The 18,504-nt window shown below is 32.6% G+C and overlaps 2 protein-coding genes and 1 pseudogene across 2 annotated transcripts; all 3 read left to right on the top strand.

Annotated features, from left to right (window-relative positions):
• Positions 1–1,887: 1,887 nt before the first annotated feature.
• LOC140807985 (very-long-chain 3-oxoacyl-CoA reductase-like protein At1g24470) lies at positions 1,888–4,799 on the top strand. The gene is given in 4 exon segments (XM_073164972.1): positions 1,888–2,144; positions 2,147–2,639; positions 4,031–4,100; positions 4,483–4,799. Coding segments are annotated over 4 exon segments (951 nt in total). The 5' UTR covers positions 1,888–1,990; the 3' UTR covers positions 4,717–4,799.
• Positions 4,800–7,018: 2,219 nt separating this feature from the next.
• Positions 7,019–8,335, top strand: LOC140806834 (protein ANTAGONIST OF LIKE HETEROCHROMATIN PROTEIN 1-like; annotated as a pseudogene).
• A 1,707-nt stretch (positions 8,336–10,042) lies between these two features.
• Positions 10,043–14,862, top strand: LOC140807221 (ALBINO3-like protein 1, chloroplastic). The gene is made up of 11 exons (XM_073163975.1): positions 10,043–10,608; positions 11,047–11,157; positions 11,327–11,401; positions 11,617–11,677; positions 11,876–11,949; positions 12,070–12,174; positions 12,561–12,668; positions 12,952–13,055; positions 13,195–13,404; positions 13,493–13,715; positions 14,429–14,862. Exons 1-11 carry the CDS (start codon positions 10,249–10,251, stop codon positions 14,432–14,434), a joined length of 1,437 nt encoding a protein of 478 aa, XP_073020076.1. The 5' UTR covers positions 10,043–10,248; the 3' UTR covers positions 14,435–14,862.
• Positions 14,863–18,504: the final 3,642 nt, after the last annotated feature.

Genomic DNA, 18,504 nt, shown 5'->3' with positions numbered 1-18,504 from the left:
TGAAAATTTTATCTAAAGTTTTGTTTGGATTGATGGATTTATTAGGATGGCGAAGATTAACCTCGAGAAAAAAATTGAGATTGGGTGTATTTGAAATCTACTACAAGTCTACAATTACAACTGAAATTATATAATTTGATATGGTTTTGTCAATCCAAACAAAACAAGTAATAAAAATCAATGAATTTGAATTTTATAATATCAAAATGCATCAATCCAAATACAATAAAAAATAATATCCATACCATAAAATCATTTGGTCAAATTTAATATTTCCTTCTTAATGATCGTTGGATTGTCTGCAAATTTTTTTGAGAGTGTTAAAGTGGAGTTAATCAAAGTATCCCTTGCAGAATAAAATAGCAAATTCTTTTATTTTTTTTTTAAAAAATAGTTCATTGAATTTTAAATATTGTTTGGACTGTACTACAATTATCGAGCAGAGATAATATATTCACGGAGTTGAACAAAAATGGTGATAATCACTTAGAAACTAATATTAAGGAGAAAGAGATAACATATATATATATATATATAAGATAACATATATATATATATATATATATATATATATATATATATATATATATATATATATATATATATATATATATATATATATATGAGTTGATACTTCGGGTGGTGCTTAGAGAAGTATAATTGGATTCTATTTTAGTCATAATATTTATTATTGTTTTTAAATCTGCATAATATATAAAATATACACTGCTATATATCACATATTATTTTAGCATTAGCTGTACCATTATAAAAAAAAAAAAAATTAACAAAAATTAAAGATTCTTATTCTAATCAAAATAAATATATATCTAAGCGTATTTTTTTCTTTCAAATTAGGGTACATGATTTACGGATCTCGAACTTTTTTTTTAATTATTATTTGAAGAAACTTAAATACAGTTGTATGACTGCACAAGCATTTATTCTTGACCTCATTTCATTTTCTCAAAATATTTCAAGGTCGCAGTTATTAGGCTCGGGCAACTGTTTATAGGGGTGAGCAAAATATCGGTCAAACCGAGAAAACCGAAAAAATTTAGAAATTCGGTTCGGTTTATGTAAAGTCAGTTATGCATTCGCAAGCACCCTAAACTACTGCCCACCAGAAGAAACGGAGTTGCTGACACTCTTGAGTGACCAAACCACACAACTACCTCGGATCATTGTTTAGAGGAACGCCATGATAAGACAACTCTTTCAATTCAATTGTCATGTTTTTAAAAAAAAAATATCTATACTTTACTGTGTGAATAACAAGAACTAAAAAAATAAAATTTGTCCCTATCTAATATCTATATCTATCTATATATATATATAGAGAGAGAGATATATATATATCTCGAAATATACATATATTTTGACTTCAATGAATTTGAAATGATGCAGACCGAACGATGTACTTTACTGTGCGAATAACAAGAACTAAATTTAATGTTTGCAAAACAAATGTCGAGGTAGTTGTCCGTAATGAATTATACTGCAGACCAGTTGACCCATTTTTTTTTGCCCTTTAAAATTTTAGAAAAAAAGGAAAATAACTTTATTTTTTCACCATGTTTGCTATTTTGGTTCATAAAGTTTTTAAATTTTGATTTGATATATAAACTTTGTTTTTTTTGGGATTTTAGCCTTATGTGACATCGAAAATTAAATTATTATCTAGTTTGATGTCACGTTATCGATTGAATCAAAATAATCAAAATTAAAAATTAGTATACCAAAATCAAAATTCGAAAAGTAAGCCGATATAAATCAAATTTGATAACTTATGTTTGAATTAAGAACTTTAGAGATATAATACTTACTTGTTTATTATTTATAATAATATATTTAAAATTACTTGATTTGGATCATTTTATGAATTTATAATTATAATATTGTTGCTTAATTTGCAGCTTTGGCCTATTAATAATTTATTAATTAGCATATATAGCTATCGATCACCTACCTAATCGAGGCCTGAACAAAAATGGTTCCAATTCCATACTGCATCGATCACCTAAAAACGCAGCCCGCCTGGATCATCTTCCTCTCGTCTCTAGCTGTCTTCTCCATCTTCAAGAAGTTCATGCTGGTCCTCCAATGGGTTTTCAGAACCTTTATCAGACCAGAGAAAGACCTAAAAATTACGGCTCCTGGGCACTGGTCACCGGCTCCACCGATGGAATCGGCCTGGCCTTTGCTTTCAAACTCGCAGAGAAGGGTCTCAACTTGGTACTCGTCAGCAGGGATCCCAACAGGTTGAAACAAATTTCCGGCGAAATCCAGGAGAAATACCCCGAGATTGAGGTCAAGGTTCTTGAGATCGAATTCTCTTCAGATTTAGCTGTTTCCAGGGTTAATGGAGCGTTGAAGGAGATGATCCAGGGCTTGGATATCGGGGTCTTGATCAACAATGTGGGGATTACGTATCCAGGAGCGATGTATTTTCACGAAGTGGGTGAGAATATTTGGATGAATTTGGTTAAGGTTAATGTTTTAGGTACGACCCATGTTACGAAAGCTGTGATACGAGGAATGATCCGCCGGGGGAGAGGCGCCATTGTTAACATTGGTTCAGGTGCTGCCATTGTTGTACCTTCGCATCCTCTTTATGCAATCTATGCTGCCTCAAAAGCGTAAGATCTCCATTACCCATCGCCCATATTTACATGCATCTTCTGCTGAGGTTTCTCAAGTTACTTCGTGTTTTCTCCTTGTGACTTAGGAACCCGTTTGCACTCTCTTTCGGTTACTGCTATTCGGATAGAAATATAACAATGTGTAAATCACGTTGAATAAGTATATATGTAACAAGTTCGTCCGAAAAAGTTTTGATAAAAAAAATCAAACTGTTGACCACTAATTAAATGTTCAGCTATTACATCAACTCGGACGCTTTGACATAGTTTCTTCGTGTTTTTTTTTTTTGTTAATAATAACAATGGCCAAACAAAATAACCATTTTTGTTCAGGCCTCGATTAGGGTGTGTTTGGTTGAGTGGATTAAATAAGGATAGATTAATAGTCCAATATTTATCGTTAAAATTTTAAGTTGTTTTAATAATCATTTTGACCCGGTTTAAGATCTAATTTTATGGATAACTATTTGATTAATAAAATTGGATCTTAAACCGGGTCAAAATGATTATTAAAACATCTTAAAATTTTAACGATATATATTGGACTATTAATCTATCCTTATTTAATCCCATCAACCAAACACACCCCTAATGTATAAATTTAGTAAACCTCATTAAATATGAAATTCTGTTAGGTGAAAAACATTTTATGCATGCAGTCCAGTCCTGGCTCCATCTGTATTACAATCACGAAAAAGTTAGTTTGCCTTCAATACTTTTAAAATGAATAGATCTCATCAGACGACGGTCTCACATATTTTTTTTTTTTTTAGAAAGATCAACTATACTCATATATATAATAAAAATAATATTTTTTAATGGATGATCCAAATAAAATATTTCTTTCATAAAATTGATTTATAAGATCGTCTCATATTAGTTTTGTGTTTATACATCTAACTGTTATATAACATATGATATGAGCATTGGTAATATACATTTGTCCCTTTCCATGGAATGCTTATAAAATTTTAAAATTATTAAAATTTGATAATTTTGTTATTTTCAATCTAATTATTTTTGTCTGTATTTAATTCAAAAGATTTTTGATAAATCAATAAGCTTTGTTAGTTATATATAGATAAGTTAAAAATTTACTAAAATATTTTTTTATAGTAAAAAATTTGTGTGAGACGGTCTCACGGGTCATATTTGTGAGACGGATCTCTTATTTGGGTCATCCATGAAAAAATATTATTTTTTATGAGAAGAGTATTACTTTTTATTGTGAATACGAGTAAGGTTGGAATGTTGGATGATCCGTCTCACAGATTAAGATATGTGAGACGATCTCACAAGAGACCCACTCAGACGGTCTCACATGAGACCCACTCATTTTTATAATATCGTTTATGAATTAAATTACGTAGTTTTGAACTGGCATGCAGGTACGTAGATCAGTTGTCCAGAAGCTTATACATGGAATACAAGCACCGTGGAATCGACGTTCAGTGCCAGGTATAATTAACTCATAACTACTGTACGAGTAAAATATTCTAATATTTTTTAATTCAAGAATTTAAAAATAATTTTTCTTCCTCTACCCAAAACTTCAAATAATTTTCTGGACAGATTGTGCTAAAAAATTACAAGATAAAATATAAAAATATTTATGTTCTTCTTCGGCATAATTTCATGCACAGATGTATCAAAACTCATACCTGGCTGTTTAGATTATTGAATTTTCACATTCTGGTTTCAGTGTATTCAATGTAACACAACGGATTGCGAATAGCTTGTAGCTTATTTGACGGCAAAATTTCAAATTTGAGACGAGTTCTCGCGTTCAGATACGCGCGATTGTAAATGAATGACACATTTGATCTTAAATATTAAACAGGTACCTTTATATGTCTCAACCAAAATGGCAGCAAGTGTTGCATTTGTGGAGAAACCATCGGTATTTATACCAACTGCACAACATTATGTGGAAGCAGCAATTAGGTGGATAGGGCACGAATCGAGATGCACCCCTTATTGGGCGCATTCCATCCAGTGGTTCTTCGCCTCCATCTTGCCTGATTTCCTTCTCGACACTTGGCGTCTTTCGATTGGAAGACGACGGCTTTTGTAGTTAATATAATTTGATTAATTTGTCTCAGTCCTTATTTTATTGTTTACAAAAGGTTTCATCGCTTTAATTTCAATACGATATACTCATAGTTTTTATTGTTTATTATTCGAAAATCTTATGATTCTTAAATTTTTGTTTTTAATGTAATTTCTACATTTTTTTAAAAAAAATTAATACTAAAATATTTTAATGTGTATGCACGGGTTACATGCCAAATTATGCTAATATATTATCAAGAATCAACCATTTAGAGAACTGATTTTGGTTCTTTCAAGAAAATGGAAAAAATTACTTTGATTTAATAAAAATCGTCATCAAACATATTTTAGTAAATTAATTAATAATATTCTAACTATCGTATCTCGTATTCTCACTTTTTTCAAATATTAACTATCTTTATCTCTAGCTATAAATCTACAAAATACAAGATTTGAAGGATGGAAAAAAAAATGAGTATAACTTAGCACATACTTAAGGGATGATAATTAGAGTTTTCATGGTCATCAATTTTTAATCATATTTGACGGGGCAAGCAACCGTTTATAAGGTTTAAGAAATTATCAATCCAACCCGTTTATTAGACGGGGCGGGCCAACTCGACAATCTGGTCCATTTTGACAATTTACTACATGCAAGGCAAGCCCATATTCTATATCGGCTCATACATAATCAATATTTCTATTCATGCCATCACCATTACTAGGAGTCTGGTTTCCATTCAAGAAATCTGTTTCTTTTGATTTCAAAGCCCTTTGAACATGACTTGAAGATAATGTAAGGGATTCCGGAAGACATTTAATTCCTCTCGACGCCTTAGCCTACTTTTCTTGCAGCAGAATTGTGTACATTCTCCTTCTCTAGATCCAAAGTCACACGTGCCATTGAATCTCTCAACTTCAATCTTCTTGGCCATGTTTCTTGATCCAATTTCAACATGTCTGTACCAATTTTAGAAACTTGACCTCCTTTGATCGATTGGTAGCTAGATCATACAAGATAACTCAATGCACCAAGGAATCAAGAAATTTTTAGTCACTCATACAAAGCGGAAGAATAAAAAATAAACAAGTGCTAACGATAATACACAATTTACGTGTTTCGAACGTAAATGGTCGGGAAGAAATATCAATATCACTTTATTGAATCGATTTCTTGTACAATACAATCGCACTCTCAATCTCTCTTCTATCGTGGTATTTCTTTCGAACATTTATTTTATTTAATAAAAATATTTAAATAACAATAATTTTATTTATTAAAATTAATAAAATTATTATATTAAAAAGTAAGATTATTTTTAAAAAATAGAATAATAGTGATTTAAATATTGTAAAACATATTTAATTAATATTTAAAAAATTTAAGATGATTGAGTGGAGAGTGAGACCCATAAATAATGAGTTTTAATATTAAAAAAAATGTGAGTGAAAGAAATATGTTGTTATAATAAGTATGTGACAGTGGATCCTACTATTTTTGATGAGTTGGTGGGTGTTACAACTAGGGGTGGGCAATTGGATCGGGTTTTTCGGGTTTCACCCTACCCGAACCGATCGGGTGCAAATTTTCAGGTAAAATCGGATAACTAGTCGGGTTTGGGTACTACTCAAAACCGACTATATTTTAATAGGATCGGGTTCGGATATAGAGGAAACCCTCGGTTACCCGATCAGGTACCTGATTGTTTTTTAAAAATAAAAAATATATATATGAGCTTATAATAACCCATCATTGCGGATGCTCTAAGGGCACCCACATTGGTGCATTAATGGGTGTTATTAACGCCCATTAATGTTCATGCACCAATGTGGGTGCATGAATTATTAATCTTGGCTGACATGACAGCCAAGAAATTCACGAGAATGAACGGCATTATTTCGCAATTTGCGACGGTTTTTGAAAAACCGTCCCAACTTCAAAAGCGTTGCTACTTTCGAACTTTTTTTAAAAAAAGTCGCTACTTGCGACGGTTTTTAAAAAACCGTCGCAAATAGCGACCTGTTTTGAAAAACCATCGCTAACATAATTCACCAACGGCTTTTTTGAAAATTAAATACTACATATCATATTTAACAAATCATAACGGCTAGTTTGTATGTAATATTATAAAATACAAACTATAACGGCTAGTTAAATAAAATAATAACAAAAAAGCACTATAAATACAAATCAATTTCTACAAATTTATTCATTCAACCAACATATTTCTACTCATCAACCACACTCAATATATATTCTCTACCATTCTTATACTTCTATTTGCAGGTTCAATGTTTATTTCTTTAATCCTTATTTGTATACAATGTCTCATTCTTCGAGTAGCTCCAGCTCCAGCTCTAGCCCAACAAGCGAAGACGAAGTACAAGTTGAAGTTAATGACGAAATTTATGATCCGGGAGAAGAAATGATGTTATGCATGCTTGAACTAAGCAGAAAAATACATGAATCTTCTGAAAGTAGTAACGAGATTCGACGAAGAAGAAGGTTCATCCAAAGAAATCGTGAAGCCGGTCACTTGCGGCTCGTCAATAATTATTTTTTCGCCAGCCCAGTGTATCAAGATCATATATTTCGAAGAAGATTTCGTATGCAAAGAGAGTTATTCCTTCACATTGTGAATGCACTTGAGGCCAATTCAATGTATTTTCAACTGAGGAACGGTGCTGCTAGAAGGAAAGGATTGTCACCACTACAAAAATGCACATCTGCTATACGGCAATTGGCTTATGGAGTCCCTGCCGACCATCTTGATGAGTACCTACGTATGGGGGAATCAACTGCCATCAAGTGTCTTTTCAAATTCTGCCAAAATGTGGTTGAAATATTTGGTGATCGATACCTGAGAAGGCCGAATGCTGATGATATTCAACGTCTTCTTCAAATGCACGAAGAGAAACACAAATTCCCTGGTATGTTGGGTAGCCTTGATTGTATGCACTGACAGTGGAAAAATTGTCCAGTTGCTTGGAAAGGGCAGTTTACCAGAGGCCATGGGTCGCCGACAATCGTACTTGAAGCAGCCGCATCTCAAGATCTGTGGATATGGCACGCATTCTTCGGGGTCGCGAGTTCACGTAATGATATTAACGTGTTGTACGAATCTCCCATATTCAACAATATCTTGCAAGGAAATGCCCCGGAGATCAATTTCACAGTTAATGGTACTCATTATACGAAGGGTTACTATCTAACGAATGGAATATATCCGGAATGGGCTACTTTCGTTCAGGCTTTTCCTTGTCCGGAGGATCCTTAAAGGAGATTGTTTAAGGAAAGACAAGAGTCTGCAAGAAAAGATGTTGAACGGGCATTTGGAGTGCTCCAATCTAGATGGGCGATTGTTAGAGGTCCAGCTCGTTATTGGTACAAAAAAAAATTAAAATATATTATGTTAACATGCATTATTTTGCACAACATGATTGTTGAGGATGAGGGGTGTAACGTGACAAATTGGTCTAACGATGAAGGTGACGAACCCGCACAACCTGTCCAAGGCTCAAACCGAGGATTTCATGATTATCTCCGTAGAAATTCCGAAGTACGTGACTCTCAAGTACATCACCAACTTCGTGCCGACTTAGTTGAGCATATTTGGACAGAGTACAACAACAATTAGTGAAGTCAGTTTATTACAAATTTCAAAATGTTTGATTTAAACAGTTGTTTTTCTATTTTCTAAATAATATTTTAAATAAAAGAGTCCAACTTTTTTTCATTTTTAATAATATTTTAATGAATATTGGAATTAAGTTATTTTTAAAATAATTATACTATTTATTTTTAGTAATATTTGTTGTAAAATTTTAAAAATATTAGAAAGATATTGAAATAATTAAAAATAAAAAAAATGAGTAAGTGGACAGTGGGACCCATAGATAATGAAAGTTGATATTAAATGAATGTGGGTGTGTGTTAATAATGGGAAAATGTTAATGTAATGAATATGTGGCTCGTGGACCCCATAATTTTTGATGAGATGGAGAGTTATTAACATGGATTAATTCGAATGGATGCGGATGCCCTAAGAGATAAAGACCATAATGAGATTAAAATGGATACTTCCTGAGCCGTATAGAACATGAATTAGCATTATGTCATTACTACAAGTGATCCCAGTTTTTTGGGTACATCTCCCTACCTCACTCTTATTGATAATAAATAATTACAATTGTCCAAAATTTTGTGTAAAGTGGTGACCTATGGTCAAACATTTAAATAATATAAGGCAAAAACTTGTGTGAGACGGTCTCACGGGTCATATTTTGTGAGACGGATCTTTATTTGGATCATCCATGAAAAAGTATTACTTTTTATGCTAAGAGTATTACTTTTTATTGTGAATATGGGTAGGGTTGACCCGTCTCACAGATTGTGATTCGTGAGACGGTCTCACATGAGACCTACTCATAATATAATATCTAGTGGAACATTTTTTTTAGTACTCTTATACTTGCTATGTATAAAATCTGTATCTACACTAGTTTTAATATCGAGAGACTTAAATAACTAATTTTAGTATTATAATATTGTTTCAATAAAAAAAAATATTTTCATTTAACAAAAAATATCATAAAACATATTTCGGTAAATTTGTATGTAATATATAACTAATATGTCATAATAAAATATTTTTCTATTTTTATCTATATTTTTAAATTTAACTAGATCACCATAAAAATAAAAATTATTAAAAACAAACCATTTAAAACTTTTTAATGTTATTATAATCCGTAGATTTTTAATATAAATTATTTAGTATAATTCTTTTAAATATGTATGCATAGATCGACATGTGAGACACTAGTTTGTATTTGAGATTTAATAATTATGAAGCCAAATTCAAAAAAGTTGTCTGTGAAAATTATGAAGATACAGCTGACCAATGAAATCTATTGAGTGTCAAATTCTTACACTCAACTAGGGTGTGCATTCGGTCGGTTCGGTTACCGACCGAACTGAATTGTCAATAACCGAACCGAACCGAATTTTATTTTAATAACCGAAATGACCGAATTAGTTTTAATAACCGATCATAAATTAACCGAATTAAAATCGGTTAATTCGGTCGGTGACCGAATTAACCGATTTTTTTTAAAAATAAAATTAAACATAAAAACATTTCGGTTAACTGATTTTTTTTTTACGAAAACCGAAACCAAACCGAATTAACCGATTTTTTAAAACTTTCAAAACCGAATATCCAAAATAACCGAATCAAATTTCCGAATTGACTCGATTCAATCGATTATTTCGATTTTACCGAGATTTTGCTCAACCCTACCCTCGACAGTTGAAAGGGTTCTGTAATATTCCATTTAAAGTTCCTTCGAGAGACTCCACGTTTATTTGTGGGTTCAATATATAAACATAATAGGCGTTTATTGTGTTGTGTTCTGGGCAAACGGATTTTTTGAAGGCAAACCCTTCTTCCCACGTGTTCCAAAATCCCAACTTTCTCCAAGATTATCGAAGTGCTTTATAGGGCTTCAAGAGTTCAGATTCGTATACCCGACGAAGAAATAAGGGAAGAAGATGTCGTTTTTCTTGTATTCAATCGGCCCAAATTTGGTTGCATCTCCATTTCCAGGCAGAACAAGAACTCCGAGCCCGGTTCTACCCGGAACCCGGTTCAGTGATTTCAATATTCAGAGACCCTTTTTGAGGGGAAATCTTGGGGTGACACGTTTTGGATTGGGTCAGGTTCCATTTCCTGACCCGGACAATACTGAGCTGGTGATTAAGGACTTGTTTGGGAGAGTTGAAGGGCTTCTTTATACTATTGCTGATTCTGCAGTTAATAATTCTTTAGATACAGTTGATGGAGCTGCTACCACAAAGCAGAGTAGTGACTGGCTTTCTGGGATTACTAATGCCATGGAGGCTGTGTTGAAGGTAAAGTTCTGATTTTTGTTTGCTTTTCCATCTTCTTTTTTGTATGTGGCATGTGAACGTGATTGTTTGGACGTGAGTTATATAGAAGTGAGTTGAAACATGAAGTTGTGAATTTGTACAAATAAAAGTTTTTTTGGGTTATTGGAGAGGAAGTTGGGGTTTTTAACAAGGTATATGGAAGGATTTGAGGTTTTCTTTTTGGGTTAATGAACTCTTGATTTGATGGTACTGTTGGAATTTTTAAGCTTTATGTGAATTTGTACAGATAAAAGTTTTTTTGGGTTATTGGAGAGAAATGCATCACTTCTAACCATTGGCTTATTGAGTATTAAAACAAAATTATTTCATGATGACTGTTTATATGTGTTGTTGGTTGCTTTATTGACTAGAAAAAGATTATTTAAAAAAAATATTAACTTAGGTTTTGTTGTATCACAGGTTCTGAAAGATGGGCTTTCTACTCTACACGTTCCCTATGCATATGGTTTTGCAATCATCTTACTGACTATACTTGTTAAAGCTGCCACTTTTCCTTTGACAAAGAAACAGGTTACTTCAATCTGCTATGGGCTAATGGTTTGAAACATATTGTGTGTGTGGATTCACTTTGTTTGCTGATGATTAGTCTCTCTGAGTGAAATGTTTTCTCACTTTGTCTGTGTGACTTACTAGCTTTAAGCAATCTCCACTAAGTGCTTTCAGAATCTGTGATGTTCAGGTGGAATCAACGATGGCAATGCAGTCTTTGGGACCTCAAATTAAAGCTATTCAGGAACGATATGCAGGGGATCAGGTCACTGTTTATCCTTCTGAGTATCATTACTTTGTGATCTAAATAGTGAGCTTGTTAGTTTTCCTTTAATAGTAAAAAATCTGGATGGCAAGATCCTTAGACTTGTTAAAACTTAGTCGATGAAGGTTGATTGGCCTAATATCAGTATTTTGGCTACCAGTAAATTCTTCCTTAGATACCTATAGTCATTTTCTTTTCTGTTGCTTTCTTTGCAGGAGAGGATTCAACTTGAAACGGCTCGATTATATAAATTAGCTGGTGTAAATCCACTCGCAGGTACTAAACCGAATGCCAGAACTCTCTTTTTTTATGGTACATTAGGAATATAGTAAATTTTTATAATCTATGTTTAGCATACTCAATTCTGCTGTAATTGTACTTGTATATGAACATTGAGTTGTTTGCTATGTTTACCATTACATACATACTTTGCGGTTCTAAATTTCTTTCCCTTCTTCTTTTTGTTTGCACCAGGATGTCTTCCTACACTTGCCACCATCCCAATATGGATTGGGCTTTATAGAGCGCTTTCAAATGTGGCAGATGAGGTAAATTTTACTACCAACTAATCCAACCCTCCTTTCTTTTTCCAATTTTTTTCTAGTTTTATCTACTCACTCTACCCTACAATGTTAATGTCTTTACGGGAATGTTGATGTAACATGTAGGGACTTTTAACGGAAGGCTTCTTTTGGATACCCTCTCTGTCTGGCCCAACGACCATTGCTGCTAGACAAACTGGTGGGGGCACCACTTGGCTTTTCCCATTCATCGTGAGACAATCTATCATCCTTCCCATTTTACATTGGTGGTTTAGTTACTTCAAAAACAGTTGGTCAGAATATTTACTTTAAGAAGTGTATTAGGTGAATGTTGACAATAATCAACCTTATTTTACAAATGAGTCAAGTTCGCAGGTTGTATCTTACTTGCTGGAATCGTACTACACAACTTCTTTATTGAATAGAATTACAAGTATTAGATGATTTACTTTAAACCGTGTTCTTTGTGATTCTGTTACACCTTTCTTATAAAATCCTATGCTAACATGCGCTGTACTCTTTTCATACTTTAAGTGGTGTCCGTTCAGGCCTTGGTATGTTAGATTGGAAATGTCATCATCTAATGAGACATCTTTGTTGTCCATTTTTCATCGTAGGATGGTCATCCTCCACTTGGATGGTCAGATACATTGTCATATCTCGTTTTACCTGTGCTCCTGATTGCCACTCAATATATCTCTATACAGATTATGCAACCTCAACAGGTTTGTCTGACTGGCAATATATATTTATTTAGTTATTTTTCAAATAGAATTAATAAGCTGTTCTGGCTTTTGTGTTTACATACTTCGGTGTTTGGTGGAAATTTAGATCACAACGCACTGTCTGATCTGATGGTTTGCTTCTTTTTTTCAATTTTCTTGTGTTGCAGCTTCGATTTCTTACTACATGACCTGCTAAAATTACTTAGGAGTCTGAAATTGAAATCCTGTAAGGTTGTAATTACAAATTTAGATTTGACGGGGATTTTTCTTTAACCACTTTCAGAGCAACGATCCAAACCTAAAGAATTCCCAAGCCATAACCAAATTGCTACCCTTGATGATAGGCTATTTCTCTTTATCAGTTCCCTCTGGCTTAAGTCTCTACTGGTAAGTGCCCAATTACTTCTCGGGGTGACTGATTTTGTGTGAAAGTTTCCCCTTTTTTATTCTTTGATCATTTTTAGGCCATTACCATATTGTTTTCATTTTTACGATGTAAATAATAATTTGGCATGCGTAATTTTAGGCTAACAAACAACATACTAAGTACCGCTCAACAAGTTTGGCTACGGAAATTTGGTGGTGCGAAAAATACTGTCAAGCAAATTAGTGATGACATGGTAAAGAAAGAAAAATCCCAATCCTTTAAGTCAATGTCTGAAGCATCTCCCACAGCCTCTAAGGTAGTTGAGAAAGAAGAGAAGCTTGTGCCAGAAGGGCTTCGTCCTGGTGAAAGGTTTAAAATTTGTAGTTTACTTGATAATCAATATTTTGTTTATGGTCAAATTATGTTATTTTTGTCTTCCTTGTACTACATTGTCCAGGTTTAAACGATTAAAAGAGGAAGAAGACCAGAGAAGACGACAAAGAGAGGAAGAGAAAAGAAAAAGCGAGGAAACAGTAGCTAAAGAAATTCAAGCAACAAACGGGAAAGCAATTAAAGAAGCCAGTCCAGTTAACGACTTTATTGTGAATGGTGATGGGGCTGATTCAGAGGATGACAAGAAGGAAAATGACGATCAGCATCTCTGCGAAAATGTTGAAAAGGTACTGTTGTTTCATTCTTACCTTCTTGGATTACATGGGTTACAAAAATAAATTTCTGTAAGGTTCCATTTGGATTGAGGGATTTCAAATCCATAATAACAAATCAATTGGGTGGTTTGGTAAAATTCACTTGACAATGGATTCAACTCCCAACTAGTGATTTTTTGTTTTATTGGAGTAGATATCAAATTCATCCCAATAAAGAGTAATTTAAATTTCATCGTTCAAATATCCCTCAAATCCAAATCTTTCGCTCTAAAAGCGACCTGAAGTTTTGTATGATAGAGCATATACCTTTATACCAAAAATTTTAGCATGTAACTGGTAATGATATAATTCAACTATTTTAAATTGTAGAATGCCCTTATACGCTTGTTAATCATTGTACTACATAGACGAACCACATGAGACTGGGAGGAAATTACCGGGTTCCATATTCCCATTTCCTAATAATTGCTATATTTCCACCTCATCAGACAATCCCATTTCCTGATAATTACTATAATTTCAACTTATGGGACGCGAATGCCTGTTCTAGGATTTTATATCAGTTTAGGATTGAACATGCGTTATTGTACTGAAAGCTTCAGATCATGTCAATTGGTGTAATTCAAATTATATAACTTCATAATTCGATCTTTGTGCCACATTTCAGCTCATAATCTCTTTTAAGAACTTGTGTTTTGTTTTCTGTTTTTGATTCAACTCTCCAGGAATAAGTTCTTTGCTGATGTCATTAGAATATTGGAAGGTGCCTATAACTCAAAAGGAATGACACATAAGAAGACTTGAATATGTGTTTCTGTGGAAAAGATTGCAGCCATTCAGCCAATAGAGTCTCAGAGCATCCATTTCAAAAGCTTACGGATTTCCTCTCGAGCCATTTCAATAGCACTGCTTGAAATCCTACCATTTGTTGTCAAAAGATTATTAAAAGTTGGCGAAGGAGTGATGATTTTCTAGCCTTGCTATGTTTTCAGAGAGGCTGGACGTAGATGATCGTAGTGAGGCACGAATACGAGGATCAACAAAGTCTGTAGCATCTATAGCAACTGTAAGTTTTGAGAAACAATAGCATTCCAATTTTTATTCTGTTGAAAGCATAGAGTGTAATCCGTGGTAAAGTATGAAAAATTTCTTACAAGCATTTGATGGTGGTGGTGTCGATTCAAATAAAATATGATTGCCATTGCTTGCCGATTATGAAACCACAACCAGGATACTTTTGACTTTAGAGAACTTAAGAAAGAAACAAGCTTCGGCATCCGAACATGCTAATTAACGATTTTAATTCTCTTACACCGAAGATTTGGATTTCAAGTTATGCCTGCCGTGAATTGCAAGATTCTTTAAGGCATGTTTCGGAAATCCGAAAAATTAGGATCGAATCACATAATCATTTTTTCATGATATATGTTGTTTTTTTATTGTTGATGCGTTCTGGATATACGCAAAAGACCAACACAATAGTCTGCAAATCACGTTGATCAGCTCAATATGGCAGACTCAAATTGAGAAGGTAGAGGTAAAAAAAGAATTGAACATATGACTTTTTGGTTCGTGTTCGTCCTATCATAGCATCTCAACTATCCTTGGAGTTACATATTTTGCTATTCTTGATTTTAGTTTTATTACAACAGGTTGAATAAAAACAAAAATTGTGGTATTCTCTATTGTGTGAGAAAATCAACTATTATGATTTGTAAATGTTGACCGTGCAAGATAGCGTGTGTGGAGTCATGGGGACAACCTCAAGGCATTGATTATTACAAGCAACTGTGCATTTGAGCACATAGCCAAGTAATCTTCACCTTTGATACACTCGCAATGAATACATGGATGTAGTTGTTGGTCTCACGTGCTGCAAGTTGAGATGATACTATGAAAATAAAGAATAAAATTAGACATCGAGATTTACATAGAAAATTCTTAAAATTATTAGGGTAAAAATCACAGACAAAATAAAAAAAAAATCATTATAATATTTTATGGTGTACAACCACTCATGTGTTTCTAAAGTGAACAAACACTCTCTTAATTCAGGAGAACAAACACTTTTCAAATACTATAGAACTAAACACTCAAATACAATATGATGAGAGAAAGAACACGATGAATTAATTAATGATATTTAAATGAGGAGAAAGAACTCTATTTATAAATATCATCGTCCTGTGAAACCGCGTATCGACAGTTTCCTTCCATCTGGAATTTTCAACAAAACCTGCCTCAACCACCACCATAAATCATTGTCTTCTACCAATCAATAAAGTTGCCGGCTGTAATTACCATCTATACGTTCTTTGATATCGTTCTCGATTTAGTATTGTCTCAAAGATGAACTCCATAGTCAAAATGGTTAATATAATCACATATTATTTTATATAATTACTTGATTTGATGAAATATGCACGCAACTAATAGTTGGATGTATATTTGATTATATATATATATGTGTGTGTGTGTGTGTAGGTTGACATATTATATAATTGTGGTAGGGAGAGAATGTAAGTATAGTCACAGTTTAGAGGATGGAAAAGCTTATCCATTTTGTATCAAAACATAATATATTTTAAAGTTTTATTAATTTAATAATATAAGGGGTAGCACCAATAATGAAGGATGAAATTGACCAACCCTCCTTTGCCCGTAAATATTGCAGAATCACTTTGCCTCTACGAAGATAAAATATTAACAAGAGTAGGCAGGTTTTGGCACAATGGAGAGGCAACGTCAAATATTATTACTTGGTTTTTATTTTACCTATCTAATTAAATCACCATAATGAATTATTCATATGTTACCAAAAGACGTTTTTCTATTAACAAAAACTTGTGTGAGATGGTCTCACGGATCGTATTTTGTAATACGGATCTCTTATTTGGGCCATCCATGAAAAAATATTATAAAGATTCTTGAGACCGACTCACAGATAAAGATTCGTGATACCGTCTCACAATGATACCTTCTCTTTTCTATTTACCTAAATAACTACAACTATACATATGATACTCAGGCCTATTGAGATCCCTCGATTTATTGGTATGGACTTCAAAATCTAAATGATCTTGGATCAGGGTATCTCGAGGAGGATTTATGATTTCGGATACAGACAAAAGATTAAAAGAAAAAAAAAGACAAAATATTAAAAGAAAATATTTCAGTAAATAAATAATTTAGATATTTGAGACTTTGCAGTTTAATTTTTTTTAAAAAAAACGAATAAGGTTCATGACTCAAATTTAGATCTAAAATCGAAGAAATCTAGAACAAAATCATATTGTTGTAAGTGATAATAAATCTTTTGAAATTAGGGAAAAATAACATTTATTTTTCTGAAATATAATAATGTAAATGATATATAGTTTTTCACCAACTTTGTTACTTTATTGGAGACACATTCTTTCTTGATTATACAAAAAAATCTTATCCCATCTGCTGCCTAGTTGTTGTCTCACCCAAAGTCCTTATTGCATAAATCTTTAATTAATTAAGTAATGCTTGCTTAGGAGATCAATGGTTGCGACTTTATATTAAACAAAATAATTAAATAAAATGATTCTTTAGTATTTTCAAGAATAATTTAATGTACATATATAAATTACATTTTTCACATACCTATCGACATATGCTATCCCACTATCACCTTTTGTTATAAAACACAAAAAAATTTGTGAGACGGGTTAGACGAATCTCTTATTTGGGTCATCTATGAAAAATATTATTTTTTATGCTAAAAGTATTATTTTTTACTCGTTTTACGGATAAAATACGAAAAAATAACACATATAGATTTAAAATTTAAAATTGTATATTTTACAATAAATAATACATTTAAAAATAATAATAAATAAATAAATAAATAGTTAAGACATCATGTGAAGATGCTAGCTAACAAAAAAGTAAACTATTGAAATGCAGTAAAATGACTATTTCACCCTAGGACTAAGGGAACTTGACCAACTTTTACCCCAGGGCTACACATGTCACTAAAAACTAGCTATTTAATGGGTTCTTTGAATTTGGTTGCTATAATAATTCCAACTTGGCCTAATATCCGGTTAACTAAAAAATACATGCCCTAGAAATAAAAATTTTGTATCTTAAACATGATTCAATTATAAAAATCTATCGATTTAATATTTCATATACAAATAGTTCAATTTCTATATGTCATTGGCTAATTGGAATATTTTTTTATGGTATAATAAGAAATATTATCTTTAGGAATAACTAATGATGTCACACATCGGGTTCATGCCCGTACAAATGTAACAGCTAGCATAATGGGCTCCTACAACGAATATTTAATATTGATCATTGTTTTACGAAAATGATTAACTCAAGATGTTATACGAGTCCATTGTAAGTCATTATATATATTTTTTAAAATTTCCAATTTCAGTCAATACAAGACAAAGACATTACAATCATCTCTCCTTCCAAATGCCCGTTAGTATTTTGTCCTCCAGATCAGAGAAATGACTATCATACACATAGCTCTTTTCCCTATGTAGAGATTCTCTATCGGTGCAAACATGTTGGTGACCGACCTCCATAGGGATTACCTAACATTGTAGCATGCTGATGACCGGTTCTTATACCATTTTGTCCCACCTCAAGCCCAGGTCCACTCAAACGAGACAACACAATGGGTTCATATAATAAATATATCGTATTTATTTTCATTTTATGAATATGATTAACTCAAATTGTTACAGGAGTTCGTTTAAATCATTATGTATCATTTTAAGTTTTCATTTTCAACCGATAAAAGAATCACAAATGA

This window comes from Primulina eburnea, chromosome 12 (assembly GCF_022965805.1).
Source record: "Primulina eburnea isolate SZY01 chromosome 12, ASM2296580v1, whole genome shotgun sequence".
Taxonomy (NCBI): Eukaryota; Viridiplantae; Streptophyta; class Magnoliopsida; order Lamiales; family Gesneriaceae; genus Primulina; species Primulina eburnea.
This window is presented reverse-complemented; position numbering and strand designations above follow the sequence as displayed.